This window comes from Paralichthys olivaceus, chromosome 8, assembly GCF_024713975.1.
Source record: "Paralichthys olivaceus isolate ysfri-2021 chromosome 8, ASM2471397v2, whole genome shotgun sequence".
Taxonomy (NCBI): domain Eukaryota; kingdom Metazoa; phylum Chordata; class Actinopteri; order Pleuronectiformes; family Paralichthyidae; genus Paralichthys; species Paralichthys olivaceus.
In genome coordinates this window covers 18,321,245-18,336,627 of record NC_091100.1, presented here as the reverse complement: position 1 = coordinate 18,336,627, position 15,383 = coordinate 18,321,245, and the positions used below count along the sequence as shown (strand labels likewise).

The window sequence follows — 15,383 nt, the reverse complement described above, 5'->3', positions numbered from 1 at the left end:
CATCAAAAACACTATTCTCGCAGTTGTTCCAGATGTCTCTCTACTATTTAATTTATTCATTTGGCCCATGAAGCTACATAGACCTTGAAGAGATGGATTTTTAGGTCTGACATCTGTCTCCTCCCCTATCTACCCTGTGCCTTTGGACTGCATAGGCTAATGTTGTGTTCTTATGTCACTTGAATACTTAATAAGTTGCATGCTCATAAGTTTGTACCTATATATTAAGGAGACAACAGGGAGTAGAGAGGGCCAGCAATCAATCCTATATGACCTGCAAATATGTCAGGCAAAGCTAACTTTCTATTATAACTCTCAATTAAAAAGCAGGTGAAAGGTCAATTATGGAGAATTGGCCAATCACCGTCACTCACGTCTGTGAGGCATTGATGCGTTTCACCTCAGAGAGAGAGAGAGAGAGAGAGAGAGAGAGAGAGAGAGAGAGAGAGAGAGAGAGACCTTACCCCCAGGAGATGACTTTTGCAACCAGTGAGGATTTTTCCATGCGCTGCATATCTTTCTGGTGACGTTGCACCCTGCAGACTCTGTGATGAAATCCAAAATGCGTAAAAAGGAAATGCCACTTTGACAACTAATCAACACGTGCTGAGGAGGGAAGCGCATTAAGTGCTGAGGCAGCTCACACCTCAGTCCCCTCTCTCCCCGCAGCCTCGCACATGAGCGTTTAGTTCGAGGACTCTCCCACGGTTTCTGACGCCAACAAGTTTGTACGCTCTGAGCCAATAGTCGTCATATTGGATAGATTTGTGCCACAGAGCGCCGGCGTCTCCAGCGCGGACCTCCAGCTCAGACTGGCGGACAACAAGAGCAGCCTGGCCGCAGCAGCAGCAGCAGCAGCAGGGATGGGGATGGAGAACGGCACCGGGAAGAAACTCATCGAGATAACTGGACCGGCTTTGTCCAAAAGAAAACTTCTGGTCGGCTTAGACCTCCTGTGCCTCTTCCTTGGTAAATATAAATATACAGGCTTCAGCGCAGGTACACGAGAGATGTTAACTAACTGTTGAATGCAAGGCTGAATGTTTTTATTATTGACGTGTTCATTAAGTGTTCCAACAAAATTGCAGTGCAATTAACAGCAAATACAACAAATCTGAAAGTTTGCAGTTGCTATATGGTCATTGTTGTTGATTTAGATTGTACTGGAATGCATTATATAACAAGTGTATAATATTATTACAGTATTAAAGTATAACAATGTCATATTGTATATATACTAAGTAATATACTAAGCATATACATTATAAGCATATATCATAAATGTCTCCGTTATTTTGTCCAGCATGCAGTGTGAGAATGCATTTAAATGCAGACGATGCAGTTACTTATACTGGTGTGCTGAGGGGCAGTTTATATTGATTAAAAGCAGTTTTAATATTAAATGGCATACAATAAGGCAAAATGAATTGATTGAGAGAATAACTGATTATCACGATAACGGACCGAATTTTATATTCTTACACATAGTCTCCATTCATTCTTAAGTTTGTTGATGACAGTTGAAACCTCAATCCTTCCTAGTGTAGTGAGGGTTAACTTCAACCACGTTGAGCTCTTCTCCACTTTGTTTCTGCCTCTTTTATTTAGTCAACAAAGACATTCAAGCCCGTCTGCAGAATATCATGCAGCTACTTAAAGGTTCAGTGTGTGGAATTAAGTGTTGAATTTGCATGTTTCAGCTGAATACCCCTCACCTTACCCTCCCCTTCCAAACATAAAAAACAGTGGTAGCCTTAAATTTTTATGAAAACTCAAAAGGTGTTTAGTTGTCCAGTCTGGACAACTGTCAAAAACATGGCAGCCTCTGTAAAGAGGACCCCCTCCCGAAGTATTTAAATATAAAGGTGCAATTCTAGGGTAAAGAAACAACAATTTGTACAATTTAGATGAAACACACAAGTGAGAATAATGCTAAGATTATTTTATATTCAATTTCTGCCAATAGATCCCTTTCACCTAAATCTTACACACTGGACCTTTAACTTCGGGTTTGTGAAGAAATTGAGAGAAAGCAGGAAAGAAAGAAGAGAGGAAAAATAGAAAGAAAGTTTCTCTCTCTCTCTCTCCATCAACATGTATCTCTGGCAATGTTTTTTCCACTAATGCGCGCTCCCGAGCCCCTCCGTGCCAGCTGGTTTGTGCATTGCCCAGGGAATTCTACAGTTTCCATGACAACCTCCCGTTCTCAGGGTAGAGTCAAGCCAGGGGGGAATTGTATTTGTTATAAATAAATAAATGCACGGTGTGTGTGTGTGTGACTGCTGTAATCGTTGACCCTCCCTCCCTCCCATGTTTCCTATATGTGAATGTAGGGTGGTTATGTAATGTAGGTTATATTGGAAAAAGCTGGACTGAGAGGTAGTCTGCACCGACAACCGATTGGACGTGTGCAGAAATGACGGAGCCGTCCAAGACATCTCTCTTTCTCTTTCTCTGTCTCTCTCTCTCATTCCTCTCTCTAATGTGTAGACATGGATGGAGAGAGATAGAGAGAGAGAGAGAGAGAGAAAAGCAAGGACAACCAGAGACAGACAGAGACAGTGTGAGGCTGGTTCTGGCTCAGAGCTGCTGCAGCATTCGTTCTTTGTTTTGTAGGAGAGAGTTGAACTGAAGTCACAAACAAATCCCCTCTCTCTTCTCATCAACACACACAACACACACAAATACACACAACACACACAAATACACACACACATACACACACACTCACACACACACACACACACTGCTCATGCGCAGTCCAGACTCGGTCTGTTTTGAGCTCGGCCTGCCTCACTCTTCTATTTCCAGTCTCAATGGATTCGGTCTGTATTCAGTCAGGACGTGGGAGCTTTCTACAGTCACTTAAGCGTCTTTCGTCCCAGTGGAGCAGTTCTGTTGTGACCTTCACATTCCTCACAGTTGTCTAACTCGTTAGGTTCTCAGGAGAAAAGTCCTGGTTCCCACCCTTATTTTGCTGTAAAACTACTCCTTATTTGACCTTCTACTCTTTCATCAATCCCCTTATGTCATATCTCCTGTCAGTTTTATTATATGTCCATTGATGCTGGGTATTAGATCTTATTTTGGTTCCAACGGAAATGTGATGAGACTGAGGGCGTTTCCACCCTTACCTTGTGTGGAATGGACATTCGGAATCTTAAGTAAAGGCCAAACCAAAATAACAGGTCTGAAAGACGCCTCAGAAAACCAATGGACCAAGTTTTAATGCTAGTAATACCATAATTACATTACAGTTGCAACAAAAATAAGTTAATTGATTTTCTCCATTCAAACGGAAATACTATCTATGCACCTAATTCCAAAAAGTTAGCGGATGTCACATGCACTCCGTCTACAAACCAATCAGTGGCTATAGACCCACACAGGTGATGACGATAGGACATATGTATATCAAACGTAACCTCATTTTTTACTGTGCTCCCTGAAGCTGCTTTCAGAGAGGCTCTGAACTCCAGATAATCACCCGACATTCTTTGTACTGTACGTGAGAACGCAAATGACCGAGTGCGAGGCTCCGGACCTTCTCTGCAGTTTTTCCTACCAACCCCCCCAGCAAAAACTTTGGATAATGTTTGAATGAGCTAATGTGATAACACAGGTTTCTAACACACTACAGATGCAAAAATGTAAAAAAAAAAAATGCTGTACCCTGCAGGGCAACAGCTTTACAATCCTTCCCTTTCTCAACCTCTAGTTTTACTCCACTTTTCTCCTCCCTCTCATCCTCTCCAGTACCTCACCTATCTCACCACAAAGAGGAATATCTGTACCCACCCAGGGATTCTTCTAATACCGAACCATATCCCACTCCATCAAATTCTTTTCATTTCCCTTCTCCTCCTCCTCCTTTGCAGCCACCATCCCTTTCTTCGCATGTGAGCTGAAGGCAGTGAGTCCTTACAGAAGGGGCTTTATGTGTGGGGACCCCAGCATCACCTATCCTCATCTGCACCGAGAGGCCATACCAGATGAATTACTCATCACCGGTGGCATCGTCATCACCGGCCTTACAGTGAGTGCACATCATAGCAGTCACCTTGTTACTCAAACTGTATGTATACCATGTCCCAGCTTGTGAGGAGGATAGGGAGACTGTAATATGGCGGTTGTGTGTTCACACCAGATCGTCCTCGGGGAGTGTTACAGGGTACGCTTCCGAGGCGTCAGCTCCAAGTCCTTTGTCAGGAACCTGTACGTGTCCTGTCTGTACAAGGAGCTGGGCTGCTTCCTGTTTGGCTGCTGCATCGGCCAATCACTGACCAACATGGCCAAGCTGAGTGTGGGCCGGCTACGACCACACTTCCTCTCTGTGTGTGGGGTCACTTATGCATCACTCAACTGCACGCCAGGAAGTTATATTGCAACAGTGACCTGCCGACAGCCAGAGGAAGAGGAAGAGGCGAGGTATGTATGTATGTATGTATGTGTGTGTGAGTGTAAATTGTGGTATAATTAATAATATAATAATATAAGAAGTAGGTATAAATTGAACTTATAATGTCATAAATATTTCTCCACGTTTGTAGGAAGTCCTTCTTCTCTGGCCATGCTTCCTTTGCCATGTACACGATGCTCTATTTAGCAGTGAGTATCTCTATCTGTCTACTACTCTGTCTTTCACACACACACACACACACACACACACACACACAAACACCGGCAAACCCAATTTACTGTCTCTCCAATTTCCAATTACCATCCCTGTATGAAATACAAAGCGGGAGTGAATGAAACGGGGACCCATCATCAGTCCAGTTAGCAGCAGAACGAGGGAGCATGAAAGAGCAGAGGGAGGAAGAGAGGAACTGAATGGAGGAATGGGACAAACAGGGACAGCTTTGTTCTGCTGTGGGAGGAGTGTGACCTCGCCTCACCGCCTCACTGCTCTCCTCTATTGTGTTCGAGTGTGTGTGTGTGTGTGTGTGTGTGTAAGCTCCTGCATTTATATGTGTATTTGAAACTTTGTGTTCATGCTTGCAAGTGCCTGCATACAGTATGTGAATGTGTGCATATCTGTGTGTGTGTGTGTGTGTGTGTGTGTGTGTGTGTTTGCAATCTCTGCTTGCTGATCTGTGATTACTTTCCTTAACTCTAATACTTCCTCATGTTTCTGTAGTGCTGTACTATGATTAGTAAAGGAAGGACTTACTGTAAGCGACAACAGAGTTGTTAATCTCCATTGTCATCAAAACTGGAGACATCAGAAGCTGCTGGAGGGAAAAATACCATTCTTCCAAAACATATTACTTCATTTGTTGTTTTGATATTATGGCGAATGGCAGTGTCTATTGTGCTGGTGGCAGACTTTGCTTGTGGGGAGTGGTCTTTATTTACATTTCATTTAGCTGATGCTGACTTACAATTACAATTAGGGCATTCAACATCTATGAGGGGCCGTTTTTTGGGATTCTGCATCTTGCCAAGAACACTTCGGTAAGGGCTTCTGGTTGGAGGACAACTGCACTAGCCCCTCAGCCACAGTAGCTTTTCTAGTCTTGATGACCACTCAAAGTGCTTGACAGTATAGTTTTTGCCATTTACCCATTCACACACATTCATGCAAAGAGGAGCAAGCCACTGTCCTTCTGGTTAGTGGACGACCCGCTCTACCTCCTGAGCCACAGCCACCCGATTCCACTATGATTCTCTTATTTGATTAGGTTGAGATCCACATCAGTTTCTTACTCCCCAAACCATTTTTCCTTATTTTTACCCCTGCCGATGTGGTTATGTTTTCACTCCTATCCTTTTCTTTGTTGTACGTTTATCTGTTTGTTTATGAACCAGATTAGATCTGATCTCAATATGCATTATGGTGATATGGTTGCCAATAAGTCTTAGCAGAGGAATACCTTCTCTGAGTGCTTTTCTAGTTAAATACATTCAACCCACCGTCATACCTAGAATAAAAGCCATTATTTCAACACTTAGATTTAATAAGTGAGGGAAGATAGTATTTGTGTTAAAAAAACGTGACTCATAGCAGCTCTGTGGTGACTGAACTTCAAGTAAATGTGGAGTTTGAGTCTGAATTAACAGTAAAGAGCTTTAACAGCAAATTAAAACAGCAGGAGATCAGGGAACATGCACTAATAAATGGTGAGATACTCTTGTAAAGACAGGGTAAGGTTGGAATAAAGGCTGTGATGATGACTGCACTGTTGCATTAATTAGCACTGTTTTGTTTTTGTGATGCAGTTTTACCTGCAGGCAAGGCTGACGTGGCGTGGGGCTCGGCTGCTCAGGCCGGCGCTGCAGTTCTTCCTGGTTTTGCTGGCGGTCTACACAGGCTTGACCCGCATCTCAGACTACCAGCACCACCCGTCCGACGTGCTGACAGGCTACATACAGGGAGCCCTCACTGCTTACTGGGTGGTCAGTATACCTCGTCTGCTGGTTTTTGTTCATCAGTGCAAGTCTGTTAATGTGTAACTTTACCCCTAAGGTTTGGATGAAGTGTCTCTCCCTGGAAATGAAAAACATGCCTTGAGAATGCAGTGATGGGAAGTGGGGCTGACACTTACTTACACCCCCTCCCCAACCCCACACTAAAACACACACACATATATAACCCATAAGTTTGCTAGAGCTAAGTTAGTTATGAATCCAGTAGCATCACACACACTTTTCAACAGAAATGTCGTATGAAGTAGAAGGATTCTCACCTGACGTTTCCTGATGAGTCGTCCCAAGCCGTTTGAGTTTCAGCATTGATTTGAAAAGCTCATGATGTAGAGACATCGTATGTTAGCATCGGTCCTACAAGGTCCTAGATGATTTGAAACTAAGTTGTGTTATGAGCCATGTTCAACCCATGTAGATTGTTTTCTTCTATTTTGGTAATAAATCTGATACTAAAACCAGCATGTATGTATTTCGTCAAAGAGCAGATATATAATCTAGTTGACAGCTCAAAAAAGACATTTTGACTTGCAGTAACCCGTTTCTCTCGGTGTATTCTCAGGCCTTCCACATCTCCTCCATGTTTAAAAGCTCCAGTTCAGCCCTCTCTCCAACTGAGACCCTGGACACCCCCCTGTCACCCCACCACACTGTCTGCTAAACCTGGCCCCCACCACCCCCCGACTGCCGGTACCAACATCCACCTGCTGCCTACAGTCTGCCTCGGATAAACAAGAGATGTGAAGAATGTGAGACCATTTCCTGTGAAGTCCAACCACATACCTCAGTGCTCAGACAGAGAGAGAAACAGTGAAAGGACATATGAGCTGTGAGAAAGGAAGAGGGAACGAGCTGAAAACTCCAGCGCCTGCTCCGCCAGAGTGTTGCATAATCAGCATGAGCACTTGACCTTTTGTCCTTGTGAATGACCTTAACATGTGATACTTACCTGTGAGATGAGACTGAACACACACAGCGACCACTACCACTCGAAACGTCACCTGTAAATATATACAGATTTTGTACAAATCGAATGATACTGTAAAAGCACTTTTTTCCATGTTAGTATTACTAATTACCACTTTAAAATGATTTGCTATGTAGAATGTATTTTATACAAATGTGTATCTGATTTCTTTTATTTTCTACATAATGCCATTGAATATGGTTGGGTTGTTGAAGGAAGCACAAACAGCAAGAAAGCAATTTTCTTTCCTCGTGTATTGTACCACTTCGATGTCATATTTTGTAGTTTACTGATAAAAGAATAACTATGAGAATGTGATAGATATTGAATATAGAAGAAGAATGCATTTGCGACTAGTTTTTGGTTGGATTTATATTAATATGTACAGCATTTTTCTTGGCTACTCACTATTTCAAGAGCACACTGATCAATAAAGAAAAAGGCAATTTTCTTAAAAAAATGGGACTATTTTAGTTCACTTTGTGTCTTTTACTCAAATACAATTACATAATCATTTTGAGAGTAAAGAATTAACATCTTAATGCATATTCTTTTAAAAGACCATCACTCTACGTCTTGCAGTTAAACCAAAACTATGAGCTGGAAGAGGCTATGCTCACAATTACACATCATCTGACTGATTTGTATTATTATATTATGTTTTCAGGTTGTCCATCCATCTGTAGGTCCCATTCCCGTGAACACAATCACTCATGAGCATCTTGAGGAAATTTCTTCATTTCATTTGGACTGGATACTCATTAGAATTAGATGGTCTAATGGACTTTGCTGGTCAAAGGTCAAGGTCACTGTGAGGTTTTTGGTCTGAACGCAGGAAGGTCTCAGGAAGGGAATATCAAATTTAGTACAAACGCTTATTTTGATGAATTGATTCAATTCTTGTGGTCAAAGGTATAAGGTCAAGGTCATGGTGACGTCCTGTTCTTGTGAACACGATATCTCAAGAACACCTTTAGGGAAATAAAATATTTGCCACTGGTAATTTGAATAATGAGTATAATTTATGTGATGAGTCCACAACAAAGGAGTCCAACATCTAATTATTTAGCAACAATAGTTTACCATAGCTAAACCTTACTTTACTATTTTCACTCATGTATATGTATACTCCTCTGACTTGTTTTTTAACTGTAATTTTCTTCTTTTCCGAAGACAACACTAAGGCCAATAAAGCTATTTAAACAGCACCATGTAAAAAAAGTATATACAGTTTATATGTTTTTTTCATCAACAGATGTAGCACAAATACACAGGTCCTTAACTGAAGTAAAAGTAGTAATACTTTTGTCCTGCAAACTTAAGTTGTGCAAAAGTATAGGCTATTTTTATATATTTTATACTTTTAACCTCAAAGTATTTAAAAAGTTAAATATCAGTCAAATATCCCCTGTCAGAGATAGTGTGCATACACAGTATGTATTTAAAGTAAAAGTTCCTCAAGTATGCCAAGAGATTTAAAGGAAGTATGTAAATTTCATGTTCTCCATCGTTTCTACTGTCATTCTCCTTTTTCTGAAACCCTCCATCTCTCTGTACATCCACACAAAGACCAAAACATTTATTTCACATGTTTACTTGAACTTCAATAGCAATACAAGACAATCAGAACACTTGAGGTCGATATGTACAAGGATCTCAGGGGGTTGCAGAAAAGTTCTGAGGTTTTTATATGATCTCTGGCTCCGTAGTCAAGAGTTCTGTTGCTATGACAAACTCCACGGCAACGAGTTCCATCACCTGGCAGGTGGAGGTTGGAGGAGGAGGTGTTTGAGGGGGGCGGAGGTTTTGGTCTTATTGTGAAATGGGATTGGTCAAGAGTTCAAACTCAGTAGCAGGGGTTTGTGTGTAAGAAGCCCCCCAGTTGATATTGATAAAATGCTTCACTGTGATACATTAATTATACAAGAATGATGTATATATACACACACGCACACACACGCTCATACACACACACGTGCCCTTTCACACACGCATGCTCATCAAGCAAGACACACACACACACTCGCACATATGCATTCAGCACTTCCCTCCTATGGTATGTAGCCTCGTAAAGCCACTATAAAGTCATGCACATGTTCTTTGAAAGGATTTTTTGGCAACACATTAGTGCTTCTTTGACACACTGTTTGCTTGCTACAGGGAGGGGGCGACACCCAGCCGATGAATCCATAGAAACGTAGACTATGGGCCAATAAGGATAAGCACTGATGAGACGGGAAGACACAGCAGGGTTTCAGGAAGGAGAGGAGCGGGAGAGGAAGAGGAGGAGGAAGAGTTAGAAATGGATCACAGTCATAGAAAAGTAACAAAACATGGAGAGGGGGGAATCTCGTGGTGATCAGGAGATAGAAGCAGGGAGGAGCCATTGCTGTCATTTTCATCTTCGGTACCTTCTTCATCCCTCCTTGGCATCTTCTTCATCATCATACGCATCATCATTTCCATCAGTTTGATCATCATAATCATCATTTGTTGTTGTTATTATCGCCATCGTCCTTCTCCTCCTTGGTTTCTATGCCCCGATCACCACCGCCCTAGTCACAGGCTGGTCACCCGCTGCATCTGTCCATCGTCTCCCTCAGAGGTGGGCTCTGCAGTGTAAGCTGCGTCTCCATTGGTTGCCAGCGGCGGCGGCTGGTAGAAGGTCTGCAGGTGATTGGGCCGTGGCCCCAGCGGGGGTCGCCCCAGGCTGTAGGGCAATTCCAGGGCGGGCCGCTGGCCGGCAGGGCTGACCTCCTCCGGACCTTCAGGGCTGCTGTCGGGGTATGAAAGTGTCGGAGGGGAGGTGCGGGTGTAGAAGCGAGGAGGGGAGCTGCTTCGGCTGTACACCTGGGGGGAGTGTCGAGAGTAGAGGTTGTTGGGAGGTGAGTTGGTGTCTCGTGGAGCGAAAATATTTGTCGGGGGAGAGCTTCGGGGGAAGATGCTGAGTGGCGGCGAGCTTCGTTCCCCCGGGTAGAGTGGGGAGGGGTTTGAATCTCTGGCGTAGATTGGTGAGGAGTCAGGATCAAGGTCAAGATCAGGGGTCAAAGGCAGAGCAAAGCTCTCTGAATCCTCCCTCTCGCCATGATACCGAAGAGACCCTCTATCTTTCCCTCTTTTTCTCCCATCTAAACCTCCATCTTTGCTCTCAAACAGGAAAGATTCCTCCCTGTCTACATCCATCCCTCCTCTCCACACGTCCAGTGCTCTATCCTTCTGTTTCTCATTCTCTCGTTCAACCCCTGCCCTCCATCCATCTCTGTCTTTTAAAAACAAGGTTTCTTCCTTCTCTCTCTCCATCCCACCTCTCCATACCTCAATCCCGAAATCTTTCTTCTGGGTTATGAAAGTCTCTTCCTTCTCCGCCTCCGCTCCTCCTCGCCACACCTCCAATCTTCCATCTCGCTTCTCCAACAGATGAGGTTCATCCCTCCCTCTTTCCATTCCACCTCTCCATTCATCAATCTCTCCGTCTCTTTTCTGAGAGGTAAAAGAATCATCCCTCCCTCGCTCGGCTCCTCCCCTCCATTCCTCAATCAATCCGTCCCTTTTTAAGTGAAATGTCTCCTCCTTTTCTCTGTTCTGGCCACCTCTCCACGCCTCCACACCTGCCTCCCTCTGTTTCGACAGCAGCGGCTCTTCCAGAGCCTTGTAGAGGGGCTCAGACTCCTGTGGGGGAGGGGGAGGAGGAGGCGGAAGGGGCCTGTCCCTGTATCGATCCCAGTCTCTCTCCCTTTCTCTTTCTCTTTCCGTCCCTACACTCGACTCCACCGTGCCGCGGTGGCGGGACAGAGTACCAGGGGTGCGGCTGAGTGTTGAGTAAGGCCGAGCCTGAACATCAGGGGGACGTGCTTGCTGCCTGTCCTGTAGCCCGCGGCGTCCCAGAGTGCCTTGCAGCTGCGACCTGTCCCCGTCTTTAAGAAGCTCACGGGACTCAGTATCTCCAGAAGTATATGCATGCGACCAGCCATCTTGTAAGCGTGGCGTTGTAGCATGATCTTGCCCGCGTGTTGTGGCATGTGTCTCGACGTCTTGTGTGTGGTGCCTTGTATGTGACCAGCCATCTTGTGCATTGTGGTGTGTGTTTGGCTGCATGGTGGCAGCCCAGCCGTCCTGGGCTGGCTGTGGGTGTCGAGTCAGTGTGGCAGTGTGCATCAGGGCCGCCCTATCGTGGTGATGAGGCCTCGCCAGGCTGCCGTAGCGCTCGGGAGGAACCGGCATGGGGACAGAGGGCCTTAGGTTGCTCTGCACCAGCTCTGAGATGATCATCTTCTCCAGCGCTGCAGCGTCAGACAGGTTCCGGCGCATTCCAGCACTGCCCAGATCTGTGGCTCCGTGCGGGGTGAGTAGGGCTGGTGAGATGTCCTCCCCTCCGATACCGACTCCTCCCTCTCTCAGGAGGTCAGTGCTACCCACCACTCCGGCTCGGGACCCAGGTGTCGTCCCCAGACCATGCAGGGTGAAGGTGTTGGGGGTGTAGCCTCCGTTGAGGCACACACTGTCCAACCCACAGGACTCCTGGCTTTGGGACACGCCACCCTCTGTTAGGAGAAACAGGAGGACTACAGTTACAGCAGGACAGAGATGCAATTAAAGAATTACATGAAGCGATGCACATGAATGAATGCATGAGAGTGCAGAGTTTAGTTTTCCTGTCTCTAGTGAGGGTGCAGAATTACCAAGAAGATTCAGGTATTAACAATATTATTTGATGAAAATGTTCAGTGTGCAGGCACATGGAGGAGATGCATATTATGCTTTCATGGTCTATGAGTCGTTACTGTGTGCAAGTGTTGCACAGATCTATGAATAGAACAACAGTGCACAAGGAAGTGGCGCTCAATGATTTTAAGTGAGCACAATAAAGGAGCTCGTACTCTGCTTGTTTCTGAAGGTTCCTACTGCTCCACGTTAAGACAGAGAGACAGAGAGGGAGAGCATCAAAAACATGTAAAAAACAAACAGTTTGAAAAACGAAAATCAGAAAAGACAGACACAACAAAACATTTGCGCTTTAAATTGCAAACATTCCCAATGTACAGAAATTAAAGTGCAAAAGTCTTAGACCCTGTTTAGCCCTTTTATTAATATCCATCCTGAGTGATCCGATCACAAGTGTTCAGTGCTACATGTGTGAATGCACCAAGAAGAGTCCTGAGATCAGAGATCAAACAGTAAAACAACATCCGGAGTTGGTCTGTGACACATGCCACCACATTGTTTTCACTATGTGAATGCAAATGAGTCCTGGACCACATGTGAAGGACCAACTACTCACCTGATTTTTACGCTTCTCAGTGACCATATGTCGTTTTTGTTTATAGCCATCACCTCAGTGTCCACACTGACCAACACATGATGACTGGTTCTCTTTTTCAAATGAGAAATAAATATAAGTAAAATCTTCTTTATAGTAGACCACGCTGCACATTCATCCTTTCAGCCCCCTTTCTGTCTCCACTCACTTGCTTTCTCTCTTCCTCTCTCTCTGTCCCTGTCTCTCTCTCATTCACATACACAAACACATCCATAAAAAAGACCGATTTGGTCTTCGTGAACACAAATAACATGTGTGATTATTTGTGTATATAGAGCAGGGACATGAGATCTAATCACAAGTTGTCACCGGAGACACATTTTAATTGTGAACAGTGATGTCCACTTGTGATCGGATCTCTCAGGATGGATGTTAATACCAAGTCCAAATGGGGTCTTGCACAAGCTTACTGTGTTTTTAAAAGTAAAAGGACAGGCAAATAAAGCAACAGAAAGCAGAGGAGAGAGTAATCTGTATAGAAAAAATAAATAGAGAAGAGCAGCGAAAGAATCCCAGTAAACTGTACTGAGAGGCACCTGTGGAGGTGAACGGTTGATTGTATCCCTGGGCCAGCATCGTGTCATAGGGGGAGGCTCCAGCATGAGTCTGCAGCACTGGATTAGTGAGGAAGTGGTTTCCCAAAGCAGCTGAGGGTGGAGGAGAGGAGCGGGAGAAAATAAATGCCAAACATCCCTCACCCACAGGGCTGAGATTTAAAAGACAAATGAGCATGATCGTCACCTCGGTTGAGAGTAGGAGTGTTGTTCACATCTGCAGCGATGAAAGATGATTCGGTCTGCCGGCGAACGGTGTCGTTCCACATCCTCCTGATGCGACTCTGGGAGCGGAAAAGGTCACAAGAGGTCAAAACTGACTCAGACACACAGAGAGAAAGACAGAGAGAAAGAGAGAGAGGCGCATTGTTTTGTAGAGTACCTGTCTGTTTGCAGTGGCTCTCCGACTCTGGCTGCTCGTGTAGCGGCTGTTGGACCGGAGGGCAGAACCCTTCATCGAGTCCGGAGAGCTGGAAGAGGAGGTTGCACAGCACTGCGAGAGACGCAGGCATCGGCCATAGTCCTTCTGGCCCTAGTCGGAATATTCAAACATGAAATGTATGTGTTAAAACGTACATGATGACAGACAGGAGCAGAACACACACACACACACACACACACAGAGCCTGACCTTCCTGGCGAGGCTGCAGTGCAGTATGGTGATGAGGAGGCCCTGGGCGGTGTTGAGGGAGGAGAAGAGATAAGCCAGGAGGAGAGAGGGAGCAGACAGGAACATCAGGCCTGAGGACCAGGTGACACTCTGCAGGAAGAGCAGCGTCAGGGAGCCCACGGCCCACGCCCTGCAGAGATAGAGACCGAAGGGAAAGAGGACACAGATAAATTATATCTTATTTTTGAAAAAAAGAAAAGCTCCTGCAACAACTTAATCTATCGGAGCAAGTATACAGAGAAATACAGAATATTTAACTCTCCATTTCACAAGACAGCAAAGGAGTTAGGTGGTAAGTGAACACACCCAAATTCAACAAGCTGTCTTGTGTTTGAAACAGGAACTGAAGAAATAGAATAAAAAGAGGATGCAGATGCATTTTAAACTTGGAATAACCTCTAGCCACCACAGCTTTCTTTTATACTTTATCAAATGCAAGTTTATTTTCCTTTTATGTTTCATTTATAGAGCTTGACTAAAGTTTGACCTTTTCAAGGATGTAGAGACTGTATACTTTTGTGGAGCCATCGAGGCTGCTGTTGCACATTTCACTGTAGTTTTCCAAAAGCTGTGAAAGACTTGAAACTAACTAAAAATGCTGCTTAAATGCTGGAGCTGTAATAAGACAAAAAAAGACTGTATTATTATCACATCTGTTTTATTACCTTCACCAAGGAGGTAATGTTTTCACCCGTTGCTTGATTTGTATGTTAGTTTGTGAGCAAGATTAGGCCAAAAAAAGGATTACCAATGGATTTCTATGAAACCTACAAGTTTTGGGTCAGGAGAGAACCCATTAAATGTTGCTACATGTCACGGTTATGTATTTTCAGTGTTCCTCTCATGTTCCCTTCTGCCTTCCTCTGTGCTCCACCCTGTGATTCTCCTGCGTTGTTCTGTGTCCCTCTCCTGTGTTCCCCTCCTTGTCCCTCACTATGTTCCACCCGGTGATTCTCCTGTGTTCTCTGTGTTCCCCTCCTTGTCCCTCGCTATGTTTCACCCTGTGCCTCTCCTGTGTTCATCCCTGTCTTGGTTATTGTATTTTGTTCTTGTTGATAAGTTTGTTCAGTGTTTCCTGTTTTATTTTGTAGTCCTTGCTCCCTGTGTGTTTTCACCTATTGACTTCCTGCCCTCATCAGGTTCACCTGTTTGTCTTGTGCCACCTGTCCCCAGTTACTCATTAGTTCCAGTGTGTATATAAGTCTTTGTGTTCCCCCCTTGTGGTTGTTGGTTCGTCATTGTCGTTTCTGGTCAGGTCCTGTCCGTCATCTCGATTCTGGTTCTGTTCTGTTCATGTGTCCCGTCAGCTCTCGTCACGTTTCCCCCTCAGTTTGTCCTTCCCTTCCCTTTTTCCCTACTGAGTCCGTTCCCTGTCCCCCCTCTCACGTCACCCTCCACCGAACCCTGACACTACAGATAAGGGGGAAGTTATAGTTTTTTTTTTTTAAT

The 15,383-nt window shown here is 44.5% G+C and overlaps 2 protein-coding genes across 3 annotated transcripts in view; one reads left to right on the top strand and one right to left on the bottom strand.

Moving 5' to 3' along the window:
- The first annotated feature begins 464 nt into the window (after positions 1-464).
- Positions 465-7,853, top strand: LOC109627434 (phospholipid phosphatase 3-like). Its single transcript, XM_020083954.2, has 6 exons — positions 465-969; positions 3,879-4,036; positions 4,148-4,428; positions 4,551-4,608; positions 6,223-6,399; positions 6,989-7,853. The coding sequence occupies exons 1-6, from the start codon at positions 864-866 to the stop codon at positions 7,085-7,087; spliced, it is 879 nt and encodes a 292-aa protein (XP_019939513.1). The 5' UTR covers positions 465-863; the 3' UTR covers positions 7,088-7,853.
- A 1,118-nt stretch (positions 7,854-8,971) lies between these two features.
- Positions 8,972-15,383, bottom strand: part of LOC109646914 (adhesion G protein-coupled receptor L1-like) — a 28,914-nt gene continuing 22,502 nt past the window's right edge. For both annotated transcript variants that reach the window (XM_069530668.1, XM_069530669.1), the window contains 6 exons: positions 13,896-14,064; positions 13,647-13,796; positions 13,452-13,548; positions 13,247-13,357; positions 12,271-12,294; positions 8,972-11,934 (listed from right to left, as the gene is read on the bottom strand). In XM_069530668.1, coding sequence (XP_069386769.1) covers positions 9,953-11,934; positions 12,271-12,294; positions 13,247-13,357; positions 13,452-13,548; positions 13,647-13,796; positions 13,896-14,064 — 2,533 coding nt within the window. In that variant the 3' untranslated portion in view covers positions 8,972-9,952. The remainder of the gene's footprint in view (positions 11,935-12,270; positions 12,295-13,246; positions 13,358-13,451; positions 13,549-13,646; positions 13,797-13,895; positions 14,065-15,383) is intronic.